This window comes from Lagenorhynchus albirostris, chromosome 7 (assembly GCF_949774975.1).
Source record: "Lagenorhynchus albirostris chromosome 7, mLagAlb1.1, whole genome shotgun sequence".
Taxonomy (NCBI): domain Eukaryota; kingdom Metazoa; phylum Chordata; class Mammalia; order Artiodactyla; family Delphinidae; genus Lagenorhynchus; species Lagenorhynchus albirostris.
The window spans coordinates 43,755,175-43,771,671 of record NC_083101.1 but is presented as its reverse complement, the minus strand read 5'-3'; the positions used below and the strand labels follow the sequence as shown (position 1 = coordinate 43,771,671).

The 16,497-nt window shown below is 42.2% G+C and overlaps 1 protein-coding gene across 1 annotated transcript; it reads right to left on the bottom strand.

Moving 5' to 3' along the window:
- Window positions 1-6,363: 6,363 nt before the first annotated feature.
- On the bottom strand, window positions 6,364-12,698 carry RFK (riboflavin kinase). Its single transcript, XM_060153428.1, has 4 exons — window positions 12,268-12,698; window positions 11,190-11,341; window positions 9,006-9,108; window positions 6,364-8,231 (listed from the first exon to the last, which is right to left on the bottom strand). The coding sequence occupies exons 1-4, from the start codon at window positions 12,347-12,349 to the stop codon at window positions 8,101-8,103; spliced, it is 468 nt and encodes a 155-aa protein (XP_060009411.1). The 5' UTR covers window positions 12,350-12,698; the 3' UTR covers window positions 6,364-8,100.
- Window positions 12,699-16,497: the final 3,799 nt, after the last annotated feature.

The following is a 16,497-nucleotide window of genomic DNA, read 5'->3' as shown; positions in this document are numbered from 1 at the left end:
CCACATGGCACACAGCCCAAAAAAAAAAGTTTCATGGGTCTTTTTGACTTCTCTATATGCCTTCTGGCCATGCTTGCTGACTTTACAACCTAACCCCTTCCTAAGATGAGGCTCCACTATACACAGCAGTAGTGAGCACTCAAGACTCTCAACTATACAGGCACTGGCAACCACTCCTTTCCTACATAACCCCTCAGCAGCTCTGCTCATCCCATTGTCCAGGGTAACCCAGGGAACTAGTGTTGGTTTACAGCATTGACCTTAAGAAATTCTATTAAGACCAATACCCTGGAGGCATTTCATATCTAGCTCCAAAGAGAAATATTACAAACATTTTATAGATGATGCCTTTGTATCTTCTTCACTCCAAGTTCAACCTGTTTCCATTAGAGAGAGAGAAAAGAGGAGAAGGGGGGGAAGACGGGGGTGGGGGGAGCATGAAAGAGAGGGAAAGGGAGAAGAGGAGAGGGAAGGAAGAGATCACCTACTTTATTTCACATCAGGGTTCCTGTCTTAGTCTGTTCAGGCTGCTATAAAAAAAAATACCATAGATTGCATGACTTAGAAACAACAAAAATTTATTTCTCACAGTTCTGGAGGCTGGAAGTCTGAGATCACAGAGTCAGCATGGTCCAGTTCTGTTGAGGGCCCTCTTCCAGGTTGCAAGACTGCCAACTTCTCATTATACCCTCAAGTAGTGGAAAGAAAGTGAGAGAGCTTGCTGGGGGGGGGGTTGTCCTTTTATAAGGCCACTAATCCCATTAATGAGGGCTCCACCCTCATGACCTAATTACCTCCCAAAGGCTCCACCTGCTAATATATTGGGTGTTAGGACTTCAACATATCAATTTGGGGGGGACAAAAAATTTAGTTCCTATCCAGTGTTGGCATCTTGCGATCACCTACTCCTCACAACTAGAACAGTAAACATTTAAAATTCACCTGGGCACTCCAGATTTGAAGATACCAATACCACTTTAAACCCATAATGATCTTCCTTCAGTGTTAACACCTGTGCTTCAAAATTGTGTGCACATGAGTTACATAAAACCTGCATAGTAATTGGGAAAAAGAAGGTGACTATTTCTCTATGTGCTGATAAAGATTGAAAAAAAAGAGCTCTTTTCACTCAGGAGTTGGCAAACTGTGGGTCTATGGGCCAAATCCAATCTCCTGCCTTACTAAATAAAAATTTGAAACATAGCCATGCCTATTCATTTACATATTGTCCATGGTTGCTTTTTCGATGTGGCAAAGCCTTAAGAATTTTCTGTCTGGCCCTTTACAAAAGTTTGTCAACCTGCTCTGGCTAACAGGGAAAGCCCAAAGTGTGGTCTATGAACTGTCTCTTACTGAAATTGAGAGTATTTAGAATCCCTTACAGCATTTTGACATTGTCAAGACATCCAAGTGTGTGACTATTTTTCTAGTAATTTTTATTGTATTTGGGGGGATTTTTTTTTATTCAAACAGAAAGTCACAAAAATTATAACCATCCTCATCAGTTTGTATGTTTTTAAGTATCAGTTCATGAAGGATTAGAAATAAAAAATTCAGGAAGTCACAATTTTTCTGTGAGAAAAATATAAGTTAATATCTATCATAATGACTGTAACAAGCCCTTAATAGATAACAAAACTCAGCCCTCGAGGCTTCATCCATGGCATAGATTTTGCCTTGGAGAATAAAATGGAGCTAAGGAAGGCAGAGCCAGGTTTAAAAATTATTTGGCCCACAGGCTGGGTCCCCAGTGAAGCTTTCTCTAATTCTGTTGCTGTATTAAGGCCCCAGTATCCAAGGTATATTTATTTCTAATTAATGCACAATTATATACAGGGCACTTTCTATACATAGGTGCTGGAGGAATTAAAATACAGTTCAAGGCTTCCAGAAGTTTACACTCTAGGTGAAAGAGCTTAAGGCGATTATAAACATGAGACACTGGAGTTTGTGGGAGGCTGCTATAAAGAGACTATTGTGGGGACTTCCCTTGTGGTCCAGTGGGTAAGACTCCCCGCTGCCAATGCAGGGAGCCTGGGTCGATACCTGGTCAGGGAGTTAGATCCTGCATGTACGCCACAACTAAGAAGTCCACATGCCGAGGACTTCCCTGGTGGCGCAGTGGTTGAGAGTCCGCCTGCCAATGCAGGGGACACGGGTTCGTGCCCCGGTCTGGGAAGATCCCACATGCCACGGAGCGGCTAGGCCCGTGAGCCATGGCCGCTGAGCCTGCGCGTCCGGAGCCTGTGCTCCGCAACGGAAGAGGCCAATGCCACAACAGTGAGAGGTCCGCGTACAGCAAAAAAAAAAAAAAAAAAAAGAAGTCCACATGCCTAAACTAAGATCCAATGCAGCCAAAATAAATAAATATATATTTTTCTTTTTAAAAAGAGAGAGACTATTGTCGGTTGGTATATGAATTCGTATATTCACGAATGCCGTTCAAATATATCCATCTCCCTTCTGTTAAATGCCCTTCAACCTAACTTAATAATGTAATCCATTGAGACCTCTAAGGGAAGGTGACTGTGTGCAGGACTGTGATCAGGAGAGCTGAGCAGAGATGCCAAATGCCGGACAGCTCACTCCCTTTCCGAGGGGCTGGCTTCCACATGCTGGCAGGTAAACCTGTAGTGGGGGCGGGGGGGGAGGGGAGCTTTAGGCTTAAAATGCTTATAAAGCAAATAATGGCTGAAAATAAATGAGAAATTAGAAAAAGAGCAAACTAAATAAAAGAGTATCATATACATAGTATCCACGAAGCTGAGAAACAATTTAAACTATATGTTAGTTCTATTTTCATGAAATGTGGTCCATGCATTTTCAGATAAAGTACCTCAAAATTAAAGCAATTGGACCAATCGTTAATCTGAAAAAAGCACAGTAAGTATATTATTTCCCCTGTATTTCCGTTTTTTTTTGGGGGGGGGATCTTCTATAGTTGTATTGCCTAATACAATAGTCACTAGGCACACGTGGCTATTTAATTAGTGGAGAGTGAAGAAATGGAACATTATCACAACAGCAGGAAGTTCTATTGAACAGCATGCTTTATAATGTGTGCATTACTTTTTCCAGATTACTAGTTGAACTCACTGAATTTAGAGGTACTTTATTCAAAAAGGTGTTTGTAAAATGAAGAAAAACATACTGAGCATGTAATTTTAAAATATAATACATTGTTTAAAAATGTTTATCCTGGAACTTCCTTGGTGGCACAGTGGTTAAGAATCCGCCTGCCGGGCTTCCCTGGTGGCGCAGTGATTGAGAGTCTGCCTGCCAATGCAGGGGACACGGGTTCGTGCCCTGGTCCGGGAAGATCCCACATGCCGCGGAGCGGCTGCGCCCGTGAGCCATGGCCGCTGAGCCTGCGCGTCCGGAGCCTGTGCTCCGCAACGGGAGAGGCCACAACAGTGAGAGGCCCGCGTACCGCAAAAAAAAAAAAAAAAAGAATCCGCCTGCCAATGCAGGGGACATAGGTTCAAGCCCTGGTCCGGGAAGATCCCACATGCCACGGAGCAACTAAGCCCGTGTGCCACAACTACTGAGCCCGTGAGCCACAACTACTGAAGTCTGCGTGTCTAGAGCCCATGCTACATAACATGAGAAGCCACTGCAATGAGAAGCCCTCACACCACCACAAAGAGCAGCCCCTGCTCACCGCAACTGGAGAAAGCCCGTGCGCAGCAATGAAGACCCAACGCAGCCATAAATAAATTTAAAAAAAAAGTTTATCCTAAGTTTCACAACTTTTTAGCACCCTCCAAATACATAATTAACTTTCTAAAGGCTAATTTTTATTTTCATCAGGATATACCTGCACATAGTTTAAGGAATCAAATTATTTAACAAGACATAGTAAGAAAAAGAAATATTAATTTGTTTGCTCCCATCACATCCCATTTCCCACTCCTTAGAAGCAAGCAATTTCAATCCTTTCAGTTATTTAATATGTTTTCTCCCTGTCCCTAAGGCAGATGCTTATACTGCTGCTTCCTATGTTTTCAGGTTAGGTATCTACCTACTCACTTCCCACTAACGGAAGATGAGCATTTCTTTCCCAAACTCTTACCATCACTGCCCCTGCACACTTCCCTCCTCATCCTTCCAATAAATGTATTTTGCTTCATAAAAATTCAGTGCTGTAATTCTTGACGGTGTAAATGATATTCACAGCCAAGCTATACAAAACATCATTTGCCTTATTTGAATGTGTACAAGTAGGTATAAAGCTTGATGAATTTTCACAAGCGAGCACATTATGCAACCATCACCCAGATCTAGAAACAGGACAGAGACGGAAGCACCCAACAGCCTTCATAATCCTGTCACCCCTGTCCTCTAGAACCACTCTGACCATTTTTGCTATAGTTCTGCCTGTTCTTACAATTTATATAGAATCAGTGTACTCACTTTTTTTAAAATTTAGTTGTGGCTGAGTTGGGTCTTCGTTGCTGTGCATGGGCTTTTCTCCGGTTGCAGTGAGCGAGGGCTACTCTTTGTTGTGGTGCACGGGTTTCTCATTGTGGTGGCTTCTCGTTGCGGCGCACAGGCTCTAGGCGCACAAGCTTCAGTAGTTGTGGCTCACAGCCTCAGTAGTTATGATGCCTGGGCTTAGCTGCTCTGTGGCATGTGGGATCTTCCCGGACCAGGGCTCAAACCCATGTCTCCTGCATTGGCAGGTGGATTCTTAACCACTGTGCTACCAGGGAAGCCCAGTGTGTACTCATTTTTGTCTGGCTTCTTTTGCTATTCTTTTTCTAGCTTGAGATCAAAGCTTAGATTATTGATCTTTCTTTTCTATGTATTTAAAGCTATAATTCTTGATAGCATTAGTTATAACCTATAAATTTTTACATGTTGCATATTATCATTCATTTCAACATTGCTTTCCATTGTGATATTTTTGTATTTTAAAAATACTGATTTTTCTCCATCATGTTGTGATATGTTCCTTACACCAATCCTTAGAAATCTGTTGAGACATTTTATATATCCTGGACAACAGCTGCAGTTGAGGTCATCACCTGATTAGTTGATAATACAGTCATTGCCCAAGATCCACTAAGTTTCTGTACAGCCTGAACAGATGTTAGGAGCCTTTACCCTGAATCTTTCTGTATTTTTTTTTTTTTGCTTGTTTTCTTTCTGTATTTTTAATGATGACACTTGGCAATTTCCCCAGAGATGTAGCACTGACTTGCTTTACTATTGTGGCTTCTACTTGGCCCTTGTTTCAGTCAGGGAACCAGAGTGGGGATTCTGTCAGTTGTCAGGTATGTCTATCCCAAATACACACTCAGGAACAGGGAAAGCAAGCACAGGGGTAAGTCCAAGAACTGAGCTGCCTGTGACACAAGCTAGGGCTCAACGTCCATGTATGACCTGACCCAAAAGGAAGCCAACTGTCAAAGAAGTGTTAAGTCACAGCCACATTACAAAAACCATGGGAAGCAAATTTGGAGTGAATAGACAATAGGTGTATGAGAGCAGTCAGACTGTCAGATCTCACAGCTCACCAACTGTGTCTAACCTGTACTTATCCTGTCCACTGAGCTTTAAATTTGAATTATTTTTTCATCAATTCTATTTTGACAATTCTTAAATCTGCCCGATTTTTTATAGAACCTTAGTTCACCATTTTTGACACTCTCATTTCTTTACACATATTATACAGTGATTTCAAGTTCTGTATCTGATAATGCCCGTATCTGTCACCTTCATAGAGCTTATTCTGTAATTTGTTTCTGCTAACTCTTGCTTATGATGGCATTTCTTTCTATATGGTAGATTTATTTCCTAGCTCAGTCCCAGAAGGTCAGATTGGTTCTCCTCTATCAGCCTCCATCCATTTTCCAGGTAAGAGGAGAACAGGAAAAGGCTAGCACTTTCACCAGGGAAGCAGAACTGTCCTCACAAACTCCAAGTAGACTTCTGCTTACATCTCCCTGATCAGAACCGTGTTACAGCCCTAACTGCAAGGCTTTAAGCCTCCATAACTGAGAGCACTGGTGATGAAGTGTTGAAAGAGCCACTGTGAGTTGCTCCATGTAGTAGAGACAGGCAAGAGTCCCAAGTCACTGCGAGGGGGTTGGTGGCACAAGTCATGAGGGTTACAAAACACTGTTTTGGAGCAGGGGTTATGGAACGGTACTCAGACCTAACCTACAAGGGCCGTTAAAGGCAAGGCCTCTGTTTGTAGAACCACCGCTGCTGGCCAGGTTCTCCCTGTAGCTGCTGCCTGTAACTCACTATTCAGGGCCTCTAACACACCTTACAGTAACCAGTAACCATCAACCAACCAATCAGGAATTTATATAGACAAATCAAAAGATTCAAACTGACACAAAAAAAGAAGAAACATCCCTTGGTCAAGATTTATTTCAAGGCCTGAAAACACTAATTGAAAATGGCCCTACTGCAATTTCTTATAATAAATACTTTATATATAAAACTTAAAAAAATGTAGACACTGTTAACTAACTCCTAAACCACACACTATAGGCTTTTCAAAAGCAATAGTTATTTAACAAAATGTAAGGTGACAATATCAAAGAATTTTCACATTTAATGAGGACACAATCAGTCGCAAGCTACTCACACACAAATCTTTTTTACACTTTCCATGTTTGTTTTTAATTTTGTTTCACAGAACCACTGATAATTGAGGCTTCTTTCAAGTATAGGATTTCTAACATTAAATTACATTTTCTAAGTATTTCTTTAAAGAAGAAATGAAAAAGACACATACTACACTGTTTGCCATAAATTCATATACCAAAAAGTCGAAACAATCCAACTGAATTTATTCCTGCTTCCCCTTCTCCGACATCAGCTTTAGATATTCTTCTAAATATTATATAAACAGTTTTGTTAAAATCAGTCCTCATTTATGCAGATTAGGGGAAAATGGTTTTATAATGAGTTATCTTTAAAATTTATCTTCTAGATAGCACTCTAGCCTTAAATTACATTGTGCACACACAACTACAACAGTCGGCATTTGCTCAGGAACATACAGTCACATTAAAAACAAATAGCTTTGTATTTCATAGTTTAGTTGGGTCTTAAATTGTTTCCCTAGGGGAGGAAACAAGTATTTTATGTTGTTTAAGAAACTGGTATATATAAATGAAATGCTAGGTGTTCGTTTAAACTCTGAGGAAACCTACAGATGAACACTTGGGTGTTTTCTCTAAAATGCAAGAGATATGCACTTAATCACTGTTCATATAGTGAAGCGATGGGACGGCAGATACAGACGCAGATGAAACTCTACATTTTGTAAACGTAAAGTTGGATATTCTAAATGGAAGAACTGACACTGAGAATTATTTACAGGAAACAAAGGTTAAGAAAAATGTTGAAGAATATCTACTCTTAAAAAGAGAGACGTGTTACACAACACAAAAATGAGAACTAGAGATTCGAAAAACACTCATTTTACGGTTTTAAAAGAAAAACAAAAAAATAATAGGGAGAGAGTCTAGACCAATTAGAACTGAGGCAGCTGTAACAAAAATGGAACACAGTACAATGATTTGAGCCCTTAAAGGAAATGACTAACTAAAGTGAAATTTCACAAGTCTTCATGTCTATAATAATATATAAATGCACAAAATATCAAAATTATGAATTCTGGATTTTTCCCCTTAGGTTTGTAATAAACTGTCAAACCTCTGCTTAATATAGTTATTTTTATGAGCCTTCTGATTAGCAGAGCATGCTATACAGGTACATGCATGCTAGAATTTTACCATGAGAATTAATAGTTCTCATCTCAAACCACTGACTTGCCTGTTCCCCATATTTATATATATTTCATTTCCATTATAAAACACTTAAGACCTTTCTAGTGGTACATTTTAATCAACATATTACATTAAAAAGAATCTTGATTTTTAAAATGAACCTTTTTAGTACTGTAACACGATGGGTTTAATTGAACAGTTGGAACATAATATGGTAACTACATTGTACTGTTTAATTCACAGCTGTAGGAAAATGTTTGATTTTTAAAATATAACCAGGATGAGACTGTAGAGTTATGAGCAGTAATATATTAGAAAACAGTGAATGAATAAATAAGATGCTTTTCCTTCAGTGGCCATTCATTATTTTGCTTTTAGGAACCTGGAAGAAATCGTGTTCTTTGAGTTTCAAATGTTCTGGTAAATCTAGTCGTTTCTTAGCTTCCTCAATATCACCTTGAATTGCTGAAATAAGTGACTCTGTGGAGAGAATATACCAGGTAAAGATAATGAAAATCTGCTGCTGTGCTTTTTTACTACTCCTTTGTTCAGCTTCTCCTAAAATCTCATAGGCTGGCAGTGTTCCTGGCACAGGGTAGATGCCCAATAACGTCTGTTTCATCCTTTCTTCTAGACTTAAGTAAAAGTCAATAGTACACAAAAGATGCCCCTAATCTTCTTGCAATTACTTAGAGAAAGGCATTGGCAGAAAGGTACATGGCATATACTAAATGGAAGAAACAAATACTATCAATTCTCTTCAATATTTACACTTGTAAAAGAAACTCTACATTAGAATTAAAACTATTACACTACACTAAGATTCTTGACATGTCTTAAATGTTCCGATTTACTGCTTCTTACACTTCAACTACCGCTAAGCATCCATTATTCATCACAGTATTAACTCTTACTGGTTCCTTAAAATATGAAAAGGAAATAAGGATTTCATTAACTTCATACTGTTGGAGAGAGAGCCAGCCTGCTGGGTTTGAATCTACGCTCCATCACTTACTATGCTACCCCGGGCAAATTACTTAACCTCTCTGTGCCAATTTCCTCATCTGCAAAATCAGCAAAATAATTCCTCATGTGGGTGTTGTGGGGATAAAGTGAGTTGATTCATGTAAGGCTCTTAAAGCGGTGCCTAGCATATTAAATGCTCAAATATTATCTGTCTAGCCATGATTACTATTAGGAGAAGCAGCAGAGTAGCTGCAGTAATATTTTAAGAAGATCTAAATAAGAACTTACCTAAAGAATCAAAGTTCTTTTCTGGTCTGAGGTAGCCAACAATGGCCACGTTGAGAATTTCCCCATAGAAGTCCTCTTTGAAAGTATGCATGATATGAGTTTCCTACAGTCAAGAGATGTTAAAATTGAATTTATCTTTATGGTGAGGTAATTTAAATGAAACAATCAACCCTCCTTAAAATTTTAAAGACAGGTTAAAATCTAAGTGCAGTATTTCCTGAATTCTTCCATTGCTCCTGTTCTCGACCTTGTACCATTATAACTGAGTAAGGTAGATGGTATCCCACAAATCTGGTGTGATTTGCTGTTTTTAGAAAAAGCTAACATGCACCAAAGTAATTAAGAGTCTTATCAAGGTGAAAAAACTGAGCAAATACAGCAGAGGGAATGAGCGAAGAAACTCTTCTTCAAAAGATACCATTCCATTAAGCGAATTAAAAAAAAAAAAGGCAACACAGTGGAAGATGGCGTTTGTCATACATAGTTCCAACAAAAGAACTGGATCCAGAATATATTAAGAACTTCTTTAAGTAAGACAGACAATCCAATTTTTTTAAAGGGATAAAGACTTGAACAGGTACATCATGTATGTCTGTTATCAGCAAAGAAAAGAAAAAAGAAAAACTCTAAAAAGTATGAACCTCCTACCAATGGAAAACTGAGTTTCTCCTAACTATGGAAGGACCTCCAAGGCACTCCTTAACTGGCTCTATAGTAAGAGTTCTGTTATCTGAGTAGCTAATAAGGAAAAAGTAGTCATGGGATAGCCTCCCCTCCCCTTCATTCCCTCTCTCATTCCAGAGAAAAATATTTTGCCTTCTTTCATCGATTATTTTCTTTATCTATTCCAACACAGCCTTAATCCTGAAAAATAAGAGGAACACTGAGCACAACGTTAAGTAGTTCTGGGCCACTTCTATTGCTTATACCAGCACTTTTCTATAAACTCTTCAAAGAGGATGAAATTTAGATCAACTATAACCGTTTGTGCCACATACTTGAGCTGACCCAAAGATTCAGCCACATCTAGCAGATTAAGCACTTCAGCTGTGTAGGTCTTCTGTTCATAAGAACAGAAGAATTATGTATACTCTCAAAGGGGTTTAAAAAGAGGAAAAAGGGCTTCCCTGGTTGGCGCAGTGGTTGACAGTCCACCTGCCAATGCAGGGGACACGGGTTCGTGCCCTGGTCCAGGAAGATCCCACATGCCGCGGAGCGGCTGGGCCCGTGAGCCATGGCCGCTGAGCCTGCGCTCTGCAACGGGCGAGGCCACAACGGCAAGAGGCCCGTGTACCGCAAAAAAAAAAAAAAAAGAGGAAAAAAAGCATCACCTTGCAATTTTATCAGAAAGCACCATCCACAGCGTAAGCAGTTCTACCTTAACAGGGTGACCAAATAATTAGAGTAAATGACCTACATTAACTGGTGAACTCAACTTTATTTCACTTTTATTTCTAATAAAGGTAAACACATGGGCAGTTATAAAAATTAATTATTGTAGTTTTGGCTGGTGATTCCACTTTCTATTTTCTCCATGATTTAAAAGATAAATGCATAAAAATTTATTAATCTGTGTTATTGGGTACACAATGATGTAATTTGTGAGTTTTGGTATACTATTAAGTTCATATAAATTCAAAATAGATTTTTATAACTTTAGGATGTTAAATGCAGTCCCCATGGTAACCACAAAGAAAATATCTATAGAAAATACACAAAAGGAAATAAGAAAGAAATCAAAATGTGTCACTACAAAAAAAAAGTCAACTAAACAAAAAAGGCAGTAATGGAGGAACTGACAAAAAAGCTATAAAGCATACAAAAAACAAATAGCAAAACATCAGAAGTCTCTCCTTATCAGTAATTACTTTAAATGTAAATGGATTAAACTCTCCAATCAAAAGGCAGAGATTAGCAGAATGGTTCAAACACACAAGATCCAACTATACCCCCTTTATAAGAGACTCACTTTAGATCCAAAGACACAAATAATCTTGAAAGTGAAAAGGATGGAAAAGTTATTCCATTCAAATAGTAACTAAACTCTTCACTTTTAAACCTGTCAAGTAAATTCTCATATTTGGATTATGTTGTGATCACCACTGATGAGTTCTATCTGTGTATTACTCTAAATCATCATCTCATTCTCTGTTTACAGAGTGAAATACAATTATTAATTCTTACCATGGACTTTTTTGTATTTTTGTAGTACGGGTTCCATCCTATGCTCACCACCATCTTATGGACGTCTCCACTTCCAACACTGGCCCAACCATAATATATGCCAGTGGATACATCAGCTGGAAGATTATCTACTACTTGTTCAGGAAAATTAGCTAAACAACAGAAGAAAATATGCTAATATTTAGAGTTTCATAGTCAATATTTAGAAAATTCACATGTAAGGCTAGTCTAAATCATTACCCTCACAAGATTCCTAGGACTCTAACTACAATTATTAATCCCATCATTTCATACTCTGGCTAGGATTTCTTTCTCCTCTTCATATGGATTGGTTAGGAAAAAAGTTACCAGATTATATATGTATAAGTTACCAGGTTATAGTAAGTGTACCAAAAATCGTAAACTCTCACAGTAGAAGAAAACAGGTACATGAACAGCTGGGGGTTTTTTTTAGCCCTGGTCCTTCTTAAAGGGGTTCAGCGTCTCTTGAAAAGTTTTCTATTTTCGAAATATACATACTAGGTCCCAAGCTCAAAGACTGCTTTAATAGATCTAGGTGCAGCCCTGGAATGTATTTTTAAGGAAAAATTAAGCATACCTTCAGGACCTGACTACTAAAACTAATGCAGACCAAAAGAGATACCTGGTTCTCATTCATCTGCCTGTGTCATCATCTGGACACAACCTACTAACGTATTTAAAGAACGAAAACCTTACATCTGGCTTGAGAATTTAGCCTATCGGGCCCACATTACATTTTCTAAAGAGAAAGACGCGCGCCACGTTTGGCGGGTTTATCACGGCTGGATAGGGAGGCGGGAAAAAGGGCTCCCGAAACTCAGCTCCGGCTTCCTGCCCTCACCACCCCCCAAGCCGGTGAGCTCGTAGCCACCGGCAAGGACGCGCTCCATCAGTCCGACCAAAGGTCATCAGCCTCAACAAAGCGGGGGCGGGGAGGACGGGAACGTCACCTCTGCCCGTAGCCCCACCACCCGGCCCGGAGCTCCCCGGCTGACGTCCTCGCTCTCAGGTGATCCGGCCCAGCGTGGGTGGGGGCTCCGCGCCCTCCCGCGCTCACCTGTAGGGATGCCCAGCTGCTTGGAGCCGCGACCGAAGCCCCGCACCACCTGGCCGCGGCAGAAGTACGGCAGGTGCCTCATGACGCCGTCCGCTCGGGGTGCGGGCTGCGGTCCAGAACGCGCGTCCGGCGTAGCCGCCGTCGAGGCGGTGCCCGGACGCCCCGGACCAGCCGGGGGACGCGGGCGGGAACTCCGGAGGCCGGCCGGCCGGGCGAGCGCACGGGCGTACAACTGGCCGAGCAGCGCGGACGACACGCCACAGCGAGACGCTCACGCCACTGACAGAAGGTGCCGGGCGACTCAGACGCTGCGTCTGGGCTCCGGAACGCCGGCGACGGCGGAAGTGCGGCTGTGGGCGGGGAGCGGAGCGGGGTGGCTTGGGACGGCCCCCCAGCCCCCCGAGCGCCACGGACTTACGCACTCTGCCCAGGCCGAGCGCCCCGGCGCTCGTACGGCTTCCGTAGCCCCGCCCCCAATTTAGCCCCGCCCCAGCCGTAGCCCTGCCTCCAACGTAGCCCTGCCTCCAACGTAGCCTGGGAGGTGTCCGTTTTTTCCTTGGTATTTCAGTCTTCCCGGGCGGTGGAAACCGAGTCGGGGGCGCGTTTTTCAGCCTGGGGCCTGTGAAAGCACTGTCCTCATTCTCAGACACTCCAAAGTGTTTCTTTCCCCTTTTTCCTTTTCATTATGATCCTGATGCCGAGAAGAGACGTTCTTTAGCTCCTTGACAACTGCTAGGTTGCTCGTCATTCATCACTCATTCGCTTTTTAAAGATTTATTAAACCTCCAAAATTCCACCTCTTCATAGAAGCTTTTCACGACTAGCTACGGGAAGTGGACCTCCTCTCCCCCAGACCACTTGACCATGGTCTGAAGTTGTATCAGTATGTAAGCTCCAGGGGAGCGGGTCCTGGTCTGTAACGCTGCAATCCCAGTGACTAGTGGAAGGTTACAGTGATGCAATTTTTTTGAGCAGGGAAACGGCTGCCTACCCTCCCTCTATCTTCCGGTCTCCCTGAGAACTTAAACTTGATGTAAGACTTGATCTCTACTGCAATGTAAATTTGTGGGCCTTCTGACCCTTGGAACTGTGAACATTACCTCGGGAAATAGTTCCAGGGTCACTCACAAGATCTATCCTCTTGTCTTGTTCTTGAGAAAGAAGTTTTAATTCTTTTGCCTTTCTCTACAAATGTGTGTGAAATTCTGTCCAGCCTTTGCAGTCATTATACTTTTACCTTAACTCTAATAGTGCTTACCCAGTGTTCAAATTATGTTCTCTCTCTATTAGTACCAAAGGGGTTGAGAAATGGAATATTTCCAGTCATAACGGTAAACAAAGGATGTCACAGTCATTAGCGATGTAGCCCTCCAGTATGAGCTGGTGAGCCCTTAGGAAACTCAGGATGTGAAAACACAGGATACTGGCCCCAGATAAGTGAGGTGCACATCAAAGGAATGATTTCAATAAGCCCAGATTCTTGCATCTTCCCATACATAGAAAGCTACTAAATTCCTTAACTTGGGATACCTGGTTTTCTTTAATTAACAATAATCTTTTGACGTTTGGACTACCTGCCCTTTGTTGTAAAACTTCTGTATAACCTGGCTTCCCCCACTGCCTCCCCGGAGCTGTTCTCTCAGGGTTACTTGAGATGCTGCCTCCCGGGCTTGAAGTCCTAAAAATTCCTGCTGAATAAAACATAATTCTCAACGTTTAGGTTGTGGGTAATTTTTTAGTTGGCAGGGTCTTTGTTGGTAAGACTGTGTTATTTCCCTAATTAGCTCCTGGCTCATAGCAAACTCTCCGAAAGTATCTGCAGGAAGAATGAATTGAGCCCAGCATGTGCCAAGCACAATGCAAGGTGTTGGGGGAACAAAGGTGTCTAAGACAAGGTCTTGGCCCTCAGGAGACTCAGCTTAGTGGGGGAGACCTACTGGGAAACCTGATAAGGTAGCATTCTATGCTATAAATAGGCCAATGAAGTCCTGACAGAGTGCTTGGAAAACTGCTAGAGAGAGCAGTCCTCAATAAAAGGCATTTTGTATAGTTAATGGTTAAGTGCACAGGTGCTAGAGCTAGATAAGCCAGGGTTTGGTTGCAGGCCTTGCCTCATTTAATTGCTGGGTGATCTTGGGCAAGGTACCCTGTGAACTAAATGGGCATATCAATAATTTTGTGGGGTTTGAGTGAGATATTGTATCTACTGCACTTAACAAATTGCCTGGCCTGTTGTAAAAAATTCAGTAGCAGTGGCAACAGCAGGAACATCCTTATCCATGATACACCAAATAAAACCCTGGAGATGAGAGCCTGGGAAAAAGCATACGTGGTGGGTCTACTCCTCCAATATTACAAGGAGGTGTGACAGTTAAATGAGGTAAAATAATTAAATGGGTCATGGGGGACAAATGAGGAGTGGTCTTAAGAATTAAATGAGATGATAGTAAGTACTTCACACACTCTTTCATGTAATCCTCATTATCAGCTTTGGAGGAAAGCATTAAACGCAATTTATAAAGAGGGAAAGGGAGACTTGGAGAATTTCTAAGATGGAGCATTTGGGCTCCAGTTTTTTTTAACTGCGTTGACATGTCAATTACTATGCATAAACACTGTGTAATCAGTGCAGGATATGAAACGCAGAAGCCTGACTCTTTTCCATTGCTGCTCAATAGCCCTCAGTGGCTCCCTTGGTACTACAGAATAAAATAGCCCTCCAAGGGTCCCCTTCAATTTGCCATTCTGGGTTTCATCTCTAAGGACTCCCCTCAAGTACTTTATATACTAATCTAATCAGAGCCCCACCACCCTACCCTGATCTCGGAGAGGCAGCAGTGGGTGGTGGCGTGAAGCGAGTTCTTAATTCCCTGCCAGGAATTGAACCTGGGTAGCCTGGATGAAAACCAGGAATCCTGGCCACCAGACTCCCTGGCTCTTGCCCCCAGTGGAAAATGCATTTCTCACAGAGGCAAAAATTGTAAAAACAGGTACAAGTTTATTATTAGAGACATAGCACAACAACAAGTGGGAGAGCACACAGAGAAACAGTTTGTTTAGTTAAGATAGATGCAAGGCAGAGATGCACATCAGATAGAAAGGGTGTGGGCGTCCCCGTAATGAGGAGGAGAGCAGTAAAGAGGCGGTTAAGTCATCTATATTGGGCAGTTCTTCCCGGTCTTTGTTTACCTTTGGCCAAGTATCTGGTATCTGTTTCCACACCTGACCTGCCCTAGGACCCTCCCAGACATGCATGCGCAACTTTTTTCCACGATAGATTCCAGCCCAGAGGTCTAGGGAATGGCCTTAGCATCACATATTATGGACTGGTGCCCCCTCCCTTTTGACCCCCAAGGAGGCTTTCTGCGCATGTGCAATGTTTCCCTTGCCCCAAGGATGGGAAATGTATGACCTCTCGATCTTTTAACAGGGTTTAGCCCCTCTCTGTCCCTGCCATAAAAGTGTCCAAATGACCAGTTATCTACACTATTCCTGTTGTTGTTTCTTACATTTAAGTGCAGATCTTGAAATATAGACAGGAGTCCGGTCATAAATATGTAGTCCAGAGCCCGTTTGTCTCTTGCCTCAGGCAATGTGAACAAGAGGCTGGTAATTGTAAGGTCGGATCTTAACAAACGGCACCGCGAAACAGAGGAAAGCTTCAAGTGAGCTTTATTAGAGAGCGCTCCCGGGAGAGGTTCACTGGTCCAAGAAAAAAGGGGCCAGAAGTCGCGCCCGGGCGAGGGTTTGGGCAGAATTTATAGGGGAAGAAGGGAAAGGGGTGTGGCGAATCCGGGAGGGCGCAGGGTATTCCTTATTTGGTGGTCTTTTCGGGTATCGTGGCAATATCTGGTGCCGGTCGCATCAGTCCTGGGACCGTCAGTCCCGCCCCTCGAAAGGCGGAAAGGCGGGAAGGCTGGGCGGAGTGGAAAGTCCCCAGGTCTGTTCCTGGAACTGGGTGGTCCAGAAAGTCTCCAGGTCAGTTTCTGGAACTGGGTGGTCCGGAGAGTTTCGGTCTGATGCAACCTGTGAATCTGATTGCGTTCCCCTGCCTCGGGCCAGTTGGCCTTACAGTAATGAATGTCCCGCCTGGAGCCCATCTTCTTCTCACCTCAGGAAGCCTGAACAGGAGGCTGTTGTAAATGTCTAGTCTGGAGCCCGTCTATCTCCTGCCTCACCACCGTAAGTAAACAATAAAAAACATGAATCTAAAGAACTCTTAACACTCAA